At 35.8% G+C, this 14,264-nt stretch overlaps 1 protein-coding gene across 1 annotated transcript in view; it reads right to left on the reverse strand.

The window, feature by feature from the left end:
• Positions 1-14,264, reverse strand: part of Zdhhc15 (zinc finger DHHC-type palmitoyltransferase 15) — a 112,262-nt gene that overhangs the window by 19,578 nt on the left and 78,420 nt on the right. Inside the window, exons 10-11 of the mRNA XM_046462121.2 lie at positions 13,810-13,913; positions 1,484-1,561 (exon numbers count right to left, since the gene is read on the reverse strand). Of these exons, the coding sequence (XP_046318077.1) occupies positions 1,515-1,561; positions 13,810-13,913 (151 nt within the window). The 3' untranslated portion in view covers positions 1,484-1,514. The remainder of the gene's footprint in view (positions 1-1,483; positions 1,562-13,809; positions 13,914-14,264) is intronic.

Consider the following 14,264-nt stretch of genomic DNA (forward strand, 5'->3'; position numbering starts at 1 on the left):
TAGATACTACTAGCATATGAATTATCTTAGCTAAATATTAAACATTTCATCTAGGCTGTGGATAAGAAAGTAGATGGAATTCTTCCTTCTTTTTAATATTATTATTATCATTATTATTTGCTACCAGGGATTGAACCCAGAGGTGCTTTACCACTGAGCATATCCCTAGCCCTATTTATTTATTTAGAGGTAGGGTCTCCAGGTTGCTTAGGGCCTTGAAAAATTGCTGAGGCTGGCCTTGAACTTGCAATCCTCTTGCCTCAGCCTCCCATGTCACTGGGATTACAGGTGTGCACCATCATGCCTGGCTTTAACCTTTAAAATTTTTTTCGTTGTATATGGACATAATACCTTTATTTATTTTTATGTGGTGCTGAGGATCGAACCCAGTTCCTCACACATGCAAGGCAAGTGCTCTATTACTCAGTTACAACCCCAGCCCCTTTAACCTTTGATTATGTGTGAAGATGGAGAGTAAGTAGCCCAAGTCAGATTTTTAAATGTAATGCCATCATGAAAAGAGCACAATTTGAAGTCAGCCCTGGGTTGGAATCCTAGGTGAGCTACTTATTAGCATGTAATCTCAGATAAGTAGTTTAACACCTCTCTGCACCTCATTTTTCTCATAAGTAAAATGGGAATAGTAATATTTGCCTCACAGAGTTAACATGAGGATTAAATGAGATAACACATACAAAGTACACAGCAAAATGACCGGCATATACAAAGTCTTATACAGTATCTTTACTTGTATATAGCTGACCTTCTGTAAGGGACAGAATTGAGACCTCAGAACCCACAGGCAGATTGACAGCCTTCTGAATAATTGATAACTTTTTCTTGAGAAAAGAATTGGAAATTTTACCAGATTAGAGTTTTGAGCTTCATGGTATTTCTATAACTAAAAATCTCCTTTTAATATTAAATTCCACTTGGTTTATTTACCTGTGAGTGCTGCAAAGAGAAGTCTGTTTAGCTTTTCACTAGGCTAAAGAGAATCCTGTGTGTAAAGCTGCCTGCCACTGATTACAGATTAGTAGCATTTTAGGAGGGTTGGAGTGTAGGGAGGATGCTTTTTGCCTGTTAGTGGGTAAGAGTAGGTTATTAACTGACATAATGGAGTCAGGCAAAAGGAACCTATTTGTAACCCATATCATTTCAGAGGCCTGGAATGCACCGTGACAAGGTTTATAATTCACAGTATGAAAGTAGATAACCTGAATGGAATGTTTGGCTGTTTCAGTATCCCCTGGGGTCTTTTAGCACAAGTGACATAAGTGTGAGTTTGTAGGGAATAAAGGAGTCTTTTTCAGTACACTGCACAGAGAAATTATGTGTAGAACATCTGCTTATGTGCACAATGAGATTGAAGAATTTAACATTCTGTTTACCAGAATGAGAATTATTCCTTTTGTAGTTATGTTCCAAAGGCTACTTCTTAGCAGTCTGGTGGCCCTGAATGTGCTTCCCTAGAAATACTGACCTGTTTGAGAGATTCAGAAATGAGAAAACTGCTACGTTTCTGTTTCCACTGCAAGAGATGATGAGACTTCTGGATAATCTGTAAGATTGAAAAATAAAGGTGAGTGCTATGATTTGGATATGGTTTGAGTCTCTTCCTGAAAAGTTCATGTGTTAGAAGCTTGATCCTTGGTGTGGCAGTGTTGAGGTGGTAACCCTTTAAGAGACAGTGCCTGGTGGAAGCTGATTAGGTCATTGGGGGGTGCCACACTCAGAAGGCAATATTGTAGTTATCACTACCTGGTTAGTTCTTATAAAAGCAGGTTATTATAAAGCAAGACCACGCCATGTGTTTGGCCCCTTCTACATGTGGCCACTTCCTTTTATGTTTCTCTACCATGTTGTGATGGAGCTAGTGGGGCTTTGCCAGAATGCTGTTGTCATGATGTTTGGACCCTCCAGCCATCAGAATTTTGAGTCAAATAAACCTCTTTTGTTTATAAAGTACTTACCCTCAATTATTTTCTTATAGCAACAGAAAATAGAATAAGACAGTGATCAAATGCCCCCGTGTCTCATTTGGGTAGCTATTCATTCAATGGCATTTTTTTCTTCTTATCTACTCTGGAGACAGCAAATATCTACAAATATTTACAGACTGGTGTTCTACATGGGAGCATTTGTAAACAGTCCAGCTATTCACATTCCAAGAGCAATCAGCCTTCTATACTATGAACTAAGATTACTTTATTTATCAGCATTATCTGATCCATAATAATGACTGGTATTTGACTTAAATAGCTGTGATGACAGCTCAACATCATCTGACTTTAATGGAATGTTTTGGGTCTCCCTACTCACAAAATTACCCTATCTTGCTGTTATTCCATTGGACATAATTGAGATAGCTATTATAGTACTTTAGGTGTTGGTATATTTCTAAAAAGGAGTGAGGTTTCTAGAAAATAAGAGTCCCCAGATTAACAAGTAACATCATTTGTGGTACAAATGTTTTTGTTTCTGACCTCCAGCTTTTTGGAAGAGCAAAATACACTCTGAATCAGCAGCTTAATGCATGGATAATCACTTTCTTCATACACTCAGCATAATAATGTACTTGGCACTTGGAGATAAAAAAAAATTGACAGTGGTCATCCCCTACAGTTTCTGCCTGGTATATTTTCTTTTATGAAATTAGTGTGTCATCCAGAGTACTTCCATAACTGGGAGATCTCTGAAGACTCAGGGCCAAGCAGTCAGGGTGGGTTACCGTTGCCATGGCAGGTTAATAAACCCTCATGCCAGTGAGTTAACTAGGAAAATTCCAAACACAAGGCTGCTTTCTTCTAGGAATAGTGGAAAAGTAAAAATATTTTTGAGAATGTTTTTCCTTTGAATCATGATCCCATGGTAGGCACAATATTCTGTGTTGTCTGGAATCCCAGCCTCATAGTATTCTTGCTATTGAATCTGAACAGAAAACAGCTGTAGTGACCAGGTCTTCAGTGATGGACATAGAGAATAACTCATATTTGTACAACAAAGGGAAACAGAGGCAGAAAGTGCTTAAGGATGCAACTCATCTCACCTATCCAACATTTCTACCAAGAAGGCAATTGACAGAGGAAAAGACAATTCTGGAAGTATAACAAATTTCTTTGCCTTGCTGCTTCTGAGAAGTGATGTTAATCTTTTTGATGCTTACTCCTTGAAAATGGTTGGTTGTCTCAATATTTTTAGGTGTGGTTGGCAAAAATGAACCTTTCCAGAACTGATTTTTAGGATTCTGCTAAATGGATTTTTTTTACTTTTTTTCCATTGCAAGTCACAATTTTATTTGGCACAAAACATTTCCACCATGCAGTTATTTGAATTAAAATCATGTGCTTTCAGACATTGATATTTGTGCTGAAAAACATGATTACCAATTTCCTTCATTGTTTTACTCCCAGGGTAAGATTAAGGTAAGGCTGCATAGGTAGGCTCACCTGGTAAGAACCAAATTGAGAAAATGCAGATACTTAAAATAAAATAAGGTTCTTCATAACAAAAGACAAATGAACAATCTAGGAAGTCAATTCACCCTCTCTTTTTTGCCATCTGCACTTATACTACTTCCCCATCCCACCTGCTTTTGCTGCCTATGCAGTAGTGATTTCACCATTATTCAATGGGTGAGTACTTGAATCAAGGATGATATCATTTTAGTCTTCTTGAATGCTGACGCTTGCCTTGTTTTTTTTTCCTGTTTGTCCTAGATCTCCTCCATTTCTTTAACATTCTAGGTTCCTAATAAACCCTTGATTCTATGTAAAGTGACTATGACAGCATATTTACATTTCTTTCTAGCCAGTGGTTCTCAAAGATTGGGAAGAGTAGAGAAAAGGATGCAATGTGGAGTCTGGAAGAACTTGCACTGTGCTGTGACAACTTCATGACCTTACATAAATCATAAACCAGACTCAGTTATTTTTTAATCTATAAAATAAGGCAATGATCTCTCATTTATATTATTTTTCATACCTACCATGAAATATGAGTGTTTGCTAATGTTCTATCTTTGAACCTCTGAATTTTTCTTTCATCATTCATTTCCTTGTCCACATAGATGCATGCCAATACTGCTTATATGATTCCCAATTTTTACTTTCTCTAATTTTATTCTCTCCTTTGATTTTCTCCTTCACCTTTCATGGGTTTATCTGCCATAATTTCTATAACTACCAACGACTTCCAGATCTCTCTAGTTGGTGGGACTATGTCCAGTTATTTAAAATGTCTCTTAGCTTTGATCCCTCCTCTCCATTTTTAGTGTTACAACTACTCATGAATCTATTACGACACACACTGGACTTCCTGCTACTCTTTTTAGGTCTTATCTATCCAAATTGTAACTCATCATGCTTATCAGTACCTGAGTAATATTTCTCAAATTTATCTTTCATTATATCAATATTAACTCACGACCTTAACTTTAATAGCTATTTCCTTCATCAAGTCTACAAAGCCCTCCACCATGAGGTTTTATCTTACATCTCTGAAGACTACTGCTCACAATGCACAATGCCTACCATGTGCTTCAGAATGGGTGGCCTCTTTAGTCTTCTTATCACATTCACATTGTACCTCTTACTTGAAGTGTCCTCTTAGCATCTATGTTAATGTTTTCCACCCTAATCACATTTAAGGAAGTCCTACCTCTTCCTTAAAACCTTACTTGTATTGACCATATCCTTTCCCTTTTTATTGATATAGTTTAAGCATCACTAACCATCAATCACACACCATATGTATCACACAGTGCTTAGTATAAGGCTAAGCCTACATTAGGTATGTAATTAATAGCATCACTTTTATAGAAATGCTCACAATCAAATGCATTGGACTTAAGGGCTTTTCTCATCTTTCCCTGCAATTGTGAATTTCTTGAGGGCAGAGGCCTCTTTTCACTTATCTTTATATCCCTCCATAGTACCATGTTTGATGTATCCCCTCGGAAGTGCCTTCTGACCTCAATGGTTAAAGACTTGCATTATTTCAGGAACACATACTAATTCAGAGTTTATGACTGGACAATGCAGGTAAAACAGTAAAATGAACATCCATGATACTACTGCATGAAATGAGTTTTCTAGGAGCCAAGGGCATGGATACTCTCTTCTTATCTAGAGACCATGGGGATCATGTTACTTGCAGATTGCTTACTTACCCAAAGGAGTAGCCCCACCCTAACCTAGTATATTATGTTTGATCCTTTCAGGGATGAGACCTAGAATTACTACTCTTGAGCAAAGGCAAATGACAGGTGTGAGAATAGGTCGTTGATAGACTGGTGGCCAAATGCTAGATAGAGGTGATAAGGGGAGAAACTATGTGCATATAGAGAATATATGAATAAAATATTTGGTTTCAGGACACATGAGGTATATTAAAATGTAAGTTTACAATGTCCTTTAGTATATAATAGCATTCTTTTTTAAAAAAAGAAAACTGGGAATGGAATCACCATCATGGCATTTGCAGGTAAATGGATGGAGTTGGAAAAGATAATGATAAGTGAAGTTAGCCAATCCCCAAAAAACAAATGACAAATGTTTTCTGTGATTTAAGGATGCTGATTCATAATGGGGTTGGTGGGGAGCATGGGAGGATTAGATGAACTGTAGATAGGGCAGAGGGGAGGGAGGGAAAGGGAGGGGGTATGAAAGATAGTGGAATGAGATGGACATCATTACCCTAAGTACATATATGAAGACATGAACAGTGTGACTCTACTTTGTGTTACAAACAGAGATATGAAAAATTGTGCTCTGTATGTGCAATATGAATTGTAATGCATTCTGCTGTAATATATAACAAATTAAAATAAAATAAATATTAAAAACAAACTAAAAAATCAAACGATATGAATTGGAAACAAAGAAAGAAACTATTTGGTGAAAAATTACAGGTTGTGGTTATTTAATTTGACTACTGAATCCTGAGTATTATATGGGCCCATAAAACATCACAGCTTAGGGCTGGGGCTGTAGCTCAGTGGTCGAGCACTTGCTTGGAACAAGTGAGGCACTGGGTCTGATACTCAGAACTGCATAAAAATAAATAAATAAAGATTCTGTGTTCATCTACAACTAAAAAAATATTTTTTAAAAATCACACCTTAGAGCTGAAGATAGCTTGGACACCATGGCATTGAAAATGAGGTCAGAGAGTAGAAGGTACTTTCCACAGTCTCAAGTCCAACCTAGTGGCAAAGCTGGGAAGTGTTTGCCATGTCAGAGCCCTATGTTTTTCCATTCTTTTATTTTTGGTGAAATAGTCACAGACATTGAGATAATTTATTTTGAATGGAACTTAAAAAGTCTATAAACAAAAAAAGGAAATAGGCACAAAGGAGAGCTACTGGGTGGTACAGTGGTTAAGAGTTTGGACTCTGGAACCAGTATCTGTTGCATACTTAGTTGTATGACTTTGGGTTTCTCTGAATGTGAGTTTCCTCTTCTGTAGAATAGGGTTGTTTAATATTTACAGCTCACAAAGTGATTATGATTATTAAATATAACAAAGCCTGAAAATCATCTGGCACATAATAGTCATTAAACTAACAGCTGTGCCCTCTGATGAACCCAACTATCATTTTCTTTTTTCAAAATTTTTAATTTGTTCTTTTTAGTTATACATGTTATTTTTAGAATGTATTTTCACATATTATACACACATATAACTTCTCATTATTGTGGTTGTACATGAGGTGAAATTACACTGGTCGTGTATTCATATATGAAGATAGGAAAGTTATGTCCAATTCATTCTACTGTCTTTCCCATTCCCATCACCAACCTTCCCCTCACGCACCCACCACTCCCACCCCATCCATTCTGGTGAACCTCCCCTTCTCCTTCCCACCCGCCTATTGTGAGTCAGCATTCACATATCAGAGAGAACATTTGGCCTTCGTTTTTCTTTTTTTTTTTTTTGGGGGGGGGGGATTGGCTTATTTCACTTAGCATGATAGTCTCCAGTTCCATCCATTTACTGGCAAAGGCCACAATTGCATTCTTCTTTATGGCTGCTAACCATCATTTTCTATGTGCAACTGTGTTTTGCTGGGGTTGCAGAGAATAAGGAAATGCAGTTGACGAGCTCTTTGACTTCAGTGGGTTCCCATCTAGGACCCTATTGTACAAACTTTTACTAGAGCCAAACTATTTTCTTCCTGTCCCCCTCACTTAGTTTGGGGTCTTATTAATTACAACCAATGAATTTCCTCATATCTTCTGTCTCTTTCCTTGCCACCAATCCATATCCTATCTAATCATTAAGGCCCCAATTCTATCTACACTGTGACCAGCCTAGCCCATAGGAAATCACCCTTTCCCCCCCATTTAATTATCAATTTATTCTGAATTCCTATGTGGAAAGATGGAAAGAATTGACTAAAACTAAGGGCTTTTCCATAGCTGTCTGTACCTACTTCCATTATTCATGGGAATAAATAAGAGCAATTTGGTACCTAAGGAAGTATATTTTTGAGGCAGAAAACATGAATTTAAATTAGGACCCTAAGTTCTGTGGCAGCATTTAAAGTTCCTCAGGCATAATCATAGGTCTGATTAGGCCCGAAGAACTAAGTGATAAAGTAAGGTTTCCTTCAAGTAAGATTCAATGGCTATCTCTCACTGGGAGATGATTGCACAGAATATCACCCAAAGAGGCTTCTTCTAAACAACAAAGCTCTTAATGTGAAAGACTTCTTGTCTTTGAACCAGAGCTCTTGTATACAGGATGTACTCGAAGAGTTTGAGTTCTGAAGAAGAGAAGGGCTCTCACCAGTCCTCTCAGAAGGTCCAGGGATTAGAGCAATCTCAGCCCTATAATGAAAGTGTGCTTTGATAGGAGTATCATTTCATCATCTTCTGAAAATAGTATTTTTCTCAGATCAATCCCCTGCTCAGAAACCTTCAGAAATTCATCACCCACAGAATAAAGTTCTTAGTCTTGTATCCGAGGTCCTACCCAATTTAATATCAATTTACCGGCTGAGTCAATCTAAAAACCAGCTCATCTGGTCAATAACATATCCTGTATTGTGTTTTATTGGACAGCTTTTCAGGTATATGTCTTATCTCCCCAGATAAATGTAAGACCTTTGCGTTTAGAGACTGTACTGTTTAAAACCTGTTATGGGCTCAATGTTGTAACTTTAGCATGCTCTCAATAAATACTGCTTTATTTCTTCTGCTGTTCTTTCTAGCAGGTGATTTGTCATGGCAGCAGAAACTACCAGATTAAAAATAAATCAAAAACCTGTTCTACATTGAGCAATAGTAATGGCTGTCAAACAAAGAAAGCTTTATCCAAATAAAGGAGTAGAAAATTAGCTACATATGAAACACTTCATATACTAGAAGATGAAATTATTATTTGTCTGGGTACGTGTTCAGCATTTGACAAGGAGGAGATTAATTCCTCCAAGTACTAGTTATCATTAGCATCAGAAAGCTATATTGGCAAATTAAAGCAAATTTTGGTTTTGTTTTATAAAGATTTTTTACTTTATAAAATATACCTCTTGGGATATACTCTATTAAAAATTATCAAAGGAAATCAAAGAGTTCATATCTAGTCTCATTAGTTGGAGCTCAAAGCAGTTATGGCTAGTTAAGGAAAGTTCAGTTCTTTTACCACTAGATTCTTGTTTTTTAAAGAGAGAGAGAGAGGAGAGAGAATTTTTAATATTTATTCTTCAGTTTTTCGGTAGACACAACATCTTTATTTTATTTGTATGTGGTGCTGAGGATTGAACCCAGTGCCCTGCACATGCCAGGCGAGCACGCTACTGCTTGAGCCACATCCCCAGCCCAACCACTAGATTCTTTTGAAACGTTTTTCCTCTTATAGTTGATACACTGATATCGAATAAATAAAATATGTTGTGCATAATTATCACATACCCTGGGGCTTGATCCTGTCTTGGAACTCTTTACTGGATTCTCAAACTAGGATAATAGAAGCACTGGTGAGAAGGAGAAAAGGAACAGACTTTACAGTCTCTACTAGGAAATAAAGTAAGTCTAATGGACAGAGGTTACATAATTACAATTGGCAAATGCTAACCTTAAGTATTTATATCAAAGTCAAGACTGAGTTAATTTCCTGCCAAATAACCACAAAATAAATGTATTTGGTAATGTTTTTGTGAAGACTCAAATTTGTGGGTCTAGGCAAGAGATTCATTGAAAGGTCCATTACTATGAGTTGATATTCGTGCCTGAAAGTAAGAGGAACTGGGAAGTCCCTGGAAACTGTGGGACAGCTTTTCTCTGAGTAGTTCTGATTCCATCAGAGTTAAGCCTAGACCCTTAAATCTCACAAATACCATTCAGGGCTCAGGTGCCTTGGTTTCTTATAGTCTGGGCAAATCCACACCTGAGATAGTAACCTTATAGGAGAGTGTTAAGGAGAACCCCTACATGAGGGCTATAGGTCACTTGAAGTTGCTTATTTGAGTCAATGTGAAAACAAACCTTTTATGCCTCCTTTGTAAGATCTTCAAAACCAATTAGGGCTGTATTACTATTTATTATAAAGTATTTCTGGATAAGAACTTCTTTAGAGACAGCTAATATTATTCTATCAGGGATGTTGGGAAAAAGAGTCACTTCCAGATGACATTAGCAAGATGGTAGAGTTGGAGATACTAGCCTCCCTTTCGTGCACAAAGAACAACATTTTGGCAGCTATATATAAATGAAAATAACTCTGGAACAGCTCAGGAGTCCATTTAAAAAGGGTCTTAATTAGAAAAAGATATATTCCATGCTTGTATAATTATGTCAAAATGGATTTTACTGTCATGTATAACCAAAAAAAAAAAAAAACCAACAAAAAGCTGTATCCACAGTGGAAGAAACAACTCAATAATGATCACACAAAAGGGGTAAAAAGGATAGTTTCATTTTGCCTGTATCACCCCATCCCCTAAGCTGGTATCACTTTGCAGGAAAAGGGAATAAATTTAACCAAGGAAGTGAAAGATACATATGTTAAAAATATTAAAACAATGATGTAAGAAACTGAAGAAGGCACAAATAAATGGAAAGATATCTTCATGGACTAGAAGAATCAATATTGTCAAAATATCCATAACACCCAAACCAATCCACACACTCAATGCAACCCATATCCAAATACCCAGGGCATTTTTCACAAATAGAAAAAAAATCATAAAATTTGTAAGGAACCACAGTCAAAGTAGCCCTGGGAGGGGTTTGGAGGAGAACAAAGTTAGAGCCATCACATGATCTGATTTGAAATTATATTAGAAATCTATGTCAACATACTTTATATACAGAGATATGAAAAATTGTGGTATATATGTGTAATAAGAATTGTAATACAAAAAAAAAAACCCAAAGTACATGTATGAAGACATGAATTGATGTGAACATTCTTTATATACAAAGATATAAAGCCCTAGGTTCAATCTCTAGCACAACACAAAAAAAGTCAAAAGATAATAAGTTGGTGAGAATATACAGAAAAGGGAACCCTTGCATTCTGTTGGTAGGAGTGTAAATTGGTATAGCCACTAGGGTAAACAGAGGAAAATGGAGGTTCCTCAAGAAATTTAAAATAGAACTTCCATATGACCCAGCAATTCCTCTTTTGGGTATATGTACATTCCATGTTCATTGTTGCATTTTTCATGTTCACTGTGGCATATTAAAGATATGGAAATGACAAGTGTCTATGGATGCATAAATGGATTAAAAAATTGTAAAATTCACACATACACAGGATTATTATTCAGCTTTGAAAAAGAGAAAATACTATCATTTGCAAAAAAGAAATGGATGAAATTGGAAGACCTAATGTTAATTGAAATAAGCCAGTCACAGAAAGAAAAATCCTGCATGATCTCTCATATATGAGGAAACAAAATAACAAAAAAGTCAAATATATAGAAACAGAACAGAAGGGTGATTACTAGAGGCAGCGTAGGTAGGCATGGTGAGATGTAAGCCAAAGTATACAAAGTGGAAGTTATATAGGATGAATAAATCTAAAGATCCAAAGTATAGTATATGAACTATAGTTAATAGCATGATACTGTATACTAGAAAATTTTCTAAGAAAGTATATTTTAGGTGTTCTTATCACAAAAAATAAGTTAACTAAGAGATGATTAAACTGCTTACCCATAGTGATTACCTATGCATATATATCACAAAACTTCATGTTGTACACCTTAAATTTTTGCAACAAAAATAAATAAAGAAGAAAATTATAAGAGTTATTCCTTTGTGCTACAGTTTGGATCTTAAATGTCCTCCAAAGACATTGCTTCTGAGAAGGCCAAGGGCTTCTTTAACATTTCACATATAAGTAGGCTTTGACTCATAGCAGTTTCCATTCAAAAATATCCCTGACAGTCATATCCATTTTATTATTCATGACACTTAAGGATAGTTACCACAGATGCTACCTATCCAGTTAAGAGGAAATGGATCCCAATTTTGAACAAATTTGTAGAAAGACTTATATTGTAATCTCTAATTTTTAAATGTAAGCTACAGGAATGACCACAAGTAGTAATACAATAGATGTTTCTGGATTACTTCCTTAAAAAGATAAAATGTAATCTCAAGTCTCTACAAAGTTTTTTAAAGATGCCTGTTAAATATTCTCAGGAGACTACATGGATCTGTGTACTTGATTTATATCTTTTCTGTGCATTTGTACATTCATTAAAACTTTATTTTTAAAAGCCACATAAAACAAGCCCATTTAAATCCCTTTATTCATAAAGTTGTTTCTTTTTTAAAAATATTTTTAGTTGTTAATGGACCTTTACTTTATTTATTTGTATGTGGTGCTGAGAATCAAACCCAGTACCTCATGCATGCTAGGCAAGCACTTTACCACTGAGCCACAACCCCATCCCTGAAGTTGTTTCTTTACCTAGTACTTTTCTGTATTAAAATAAGGCAGGGAATTCAAAGAAGATAACTTCATATAGTTCCTGACTATGATATTATATTTTTACTTAACAGGCCACTATTAGTATATTTTAGCATTTTAGTTGTTTTCATTATGTAATGAAAAAGTACATGATTTATAGTAAACTAAACAGACTATTTTGGGCTGGAATAAAACCCTGTCATCATTTCTAAAGGAAATTAAGTTCAACTCACATAAATTTACTTATAACACCTTTCCCAGGAATCTGGGAAAGGACTATTTGTGGATGATCAGTTATGCATAGAAAATGGAGAAACTGAGAGAAACATAGAATCAACTGGAAAAATAGCAGAGCCTGAGAACTTGTGTTAGAGAAAAGCATCCTTTTCTAACAAAGTTGTTAGATGCTAAAATGAGTTCAATGAAGTTTAAAAACTCATCTATGTGATATGGCATAGTCTCACTAAAGAAGACTTAATAGTCTTATGATTTTATGAATTATGTAAGATTCAGTTGAATTCTTCAGAGAGCAAGATGGCACCAAATCACATCACTGTGGTTCATATGTATTTGTTCACATTAGAGACATAACATCATACTGGGGGAAAAAAATCCCAGGATTTGGAATCAGGATGCATTTTTTAGTCCAGGTTCTATCACCTTCTTGCTCTGTGATCTTGAAGAAGTTATTTAACACATCATAATCTAAATTTCTTCAGTTATAAGATGAGGATGGTATTTGTAATAATGTCTACCTAATACAATGGTTGCAAAGGTCAAAGGTTGGAAAAAGCAGGCAAATAGTACTTTATCAAATATAAAATGATAAACAATTTTTAAATGATTGAATGTTTTTTACAAAGTCTTAAATTGAAAACTGCTTCAAAAGTAGCTTGTTTATGATGTGGTGCTACATCTATACTTAAATTTTTTCTGCTTACCAATACAATTCATAGATGTTTTTTTTCCCATTGTGGAGTTATATCAAATCATGTCCAGACTCCTTCAGATTTCTATTAGAATTTGGGTTTTTAAATGTCAAATTAAGAGTTTGTATTACTGTGGACTACAGTAAGCAAGTCTATTCAGAAAGACTGAAGGCTGAACTCTGGTAGGTCAAAATATAGTTAATTTTCCAGTAGTCATCAGGAGGTACATGAGGGAGTTTCTTCTACTGTAAATTCTTTGGGTTGGGTGATTAACTGTTTTCTTTTGTATGTATGGATCCAGGGCTGTTTTGTTTTCCTTTATTCTATAAATGTACTTTTTTTCTAAAACTGGACTTTGAAGTAGAGAAGCTGGTCCAAGATAATCTAACTGGGTGAACATTGAGAAAGCTTTATTTTCTACCTCTGCTCCCTAACTCATTGCTTTTCCATGTCTTCATACAATCTCATTCATCCCAAGTACTGTTTGTGGTAACTATTATAAGTCTCTATTTAAAAACAGTACCAGCTATTGTTTTATTTGAAATAACAGCTAAAAATTACTCTCTGGATGGCTGGTATTGGCAACATAAGCAAATGTTAGAGTCACAGAAGTAGGCCTACCAACAGGCAGAGAAATAGGGCTGGTAATGTGAATACATGCACAGCACTTTATTAGGTTTCCTGATTTATCTGAAAAATTATAAATCATGACATTGCAAAGCTGGTAAGGAACCTCCTAAACTGCCATCTAATCCCATCTAAGCTACCCAATTCCACTAAACAAATCTGGCCATACTTACCATCTTCCATCCAGAGGGCACTTAAGAGGCTGACATGCTTATAAAATCTTTCTGGATATGATTTACTCACGACACATTACACTGGTTGTATTAACATGGATCTATAGTGCTCAGCCTGCTCAGCAGAGAAAAGACTTCCTTCTGAGACAACCCACCTCGATTATCATCCTCATTGTCTTCCCATCGTTCTTCATTTGCTAGTAGTGGGTTCTGTGACTCATTCATTGACCTCATAGGGAAGGAGTGTCCATCACCAGGGCTGAGGGAAAGAAAGGCAGTGAGATTTTGCAGTAGACACACACTTTTTGTAAAGGTCATAATCCTTAGAAATAGGATATATATATTTTTCTATAATATAGGTTTTGTTTTCTAAAACCTGAAATAGGTTCTTATAATAGCATCATTGTAATGCTTTAAATTTCCATATTGTGTTTGCATGTCCACATCAGTGACTATTTTTGTTTGTAAGAAACTTGTTGTCCACAATGCCCAGTACAGCAATATGCAAGCTTCATGATTATTTAATGATGACGATGCCAACTTAAATTCCACTATCTTATTGTTTGATTCTAAACATTCATGGAAGATGAGTAGACTGAGAATGAGTGAA

The sequence above is a fragment of the Marmota monax genome, unplaced genomic scaffold (assembly GCF_021218885.2).
Source record: "Marmota monax isolate L192 unplaced genomic scaffold, Marmota_monax_Labrador192_F-V1.1 WCK01_AAM20220418_F8-fsc00192, whole genome shotgun sequence".
Lineage (NCBI taxonomy): Eukaryota > Metazoa > Chordata > Mammalia > Rodentia > Sciuridae > Marmota > Marmota monax.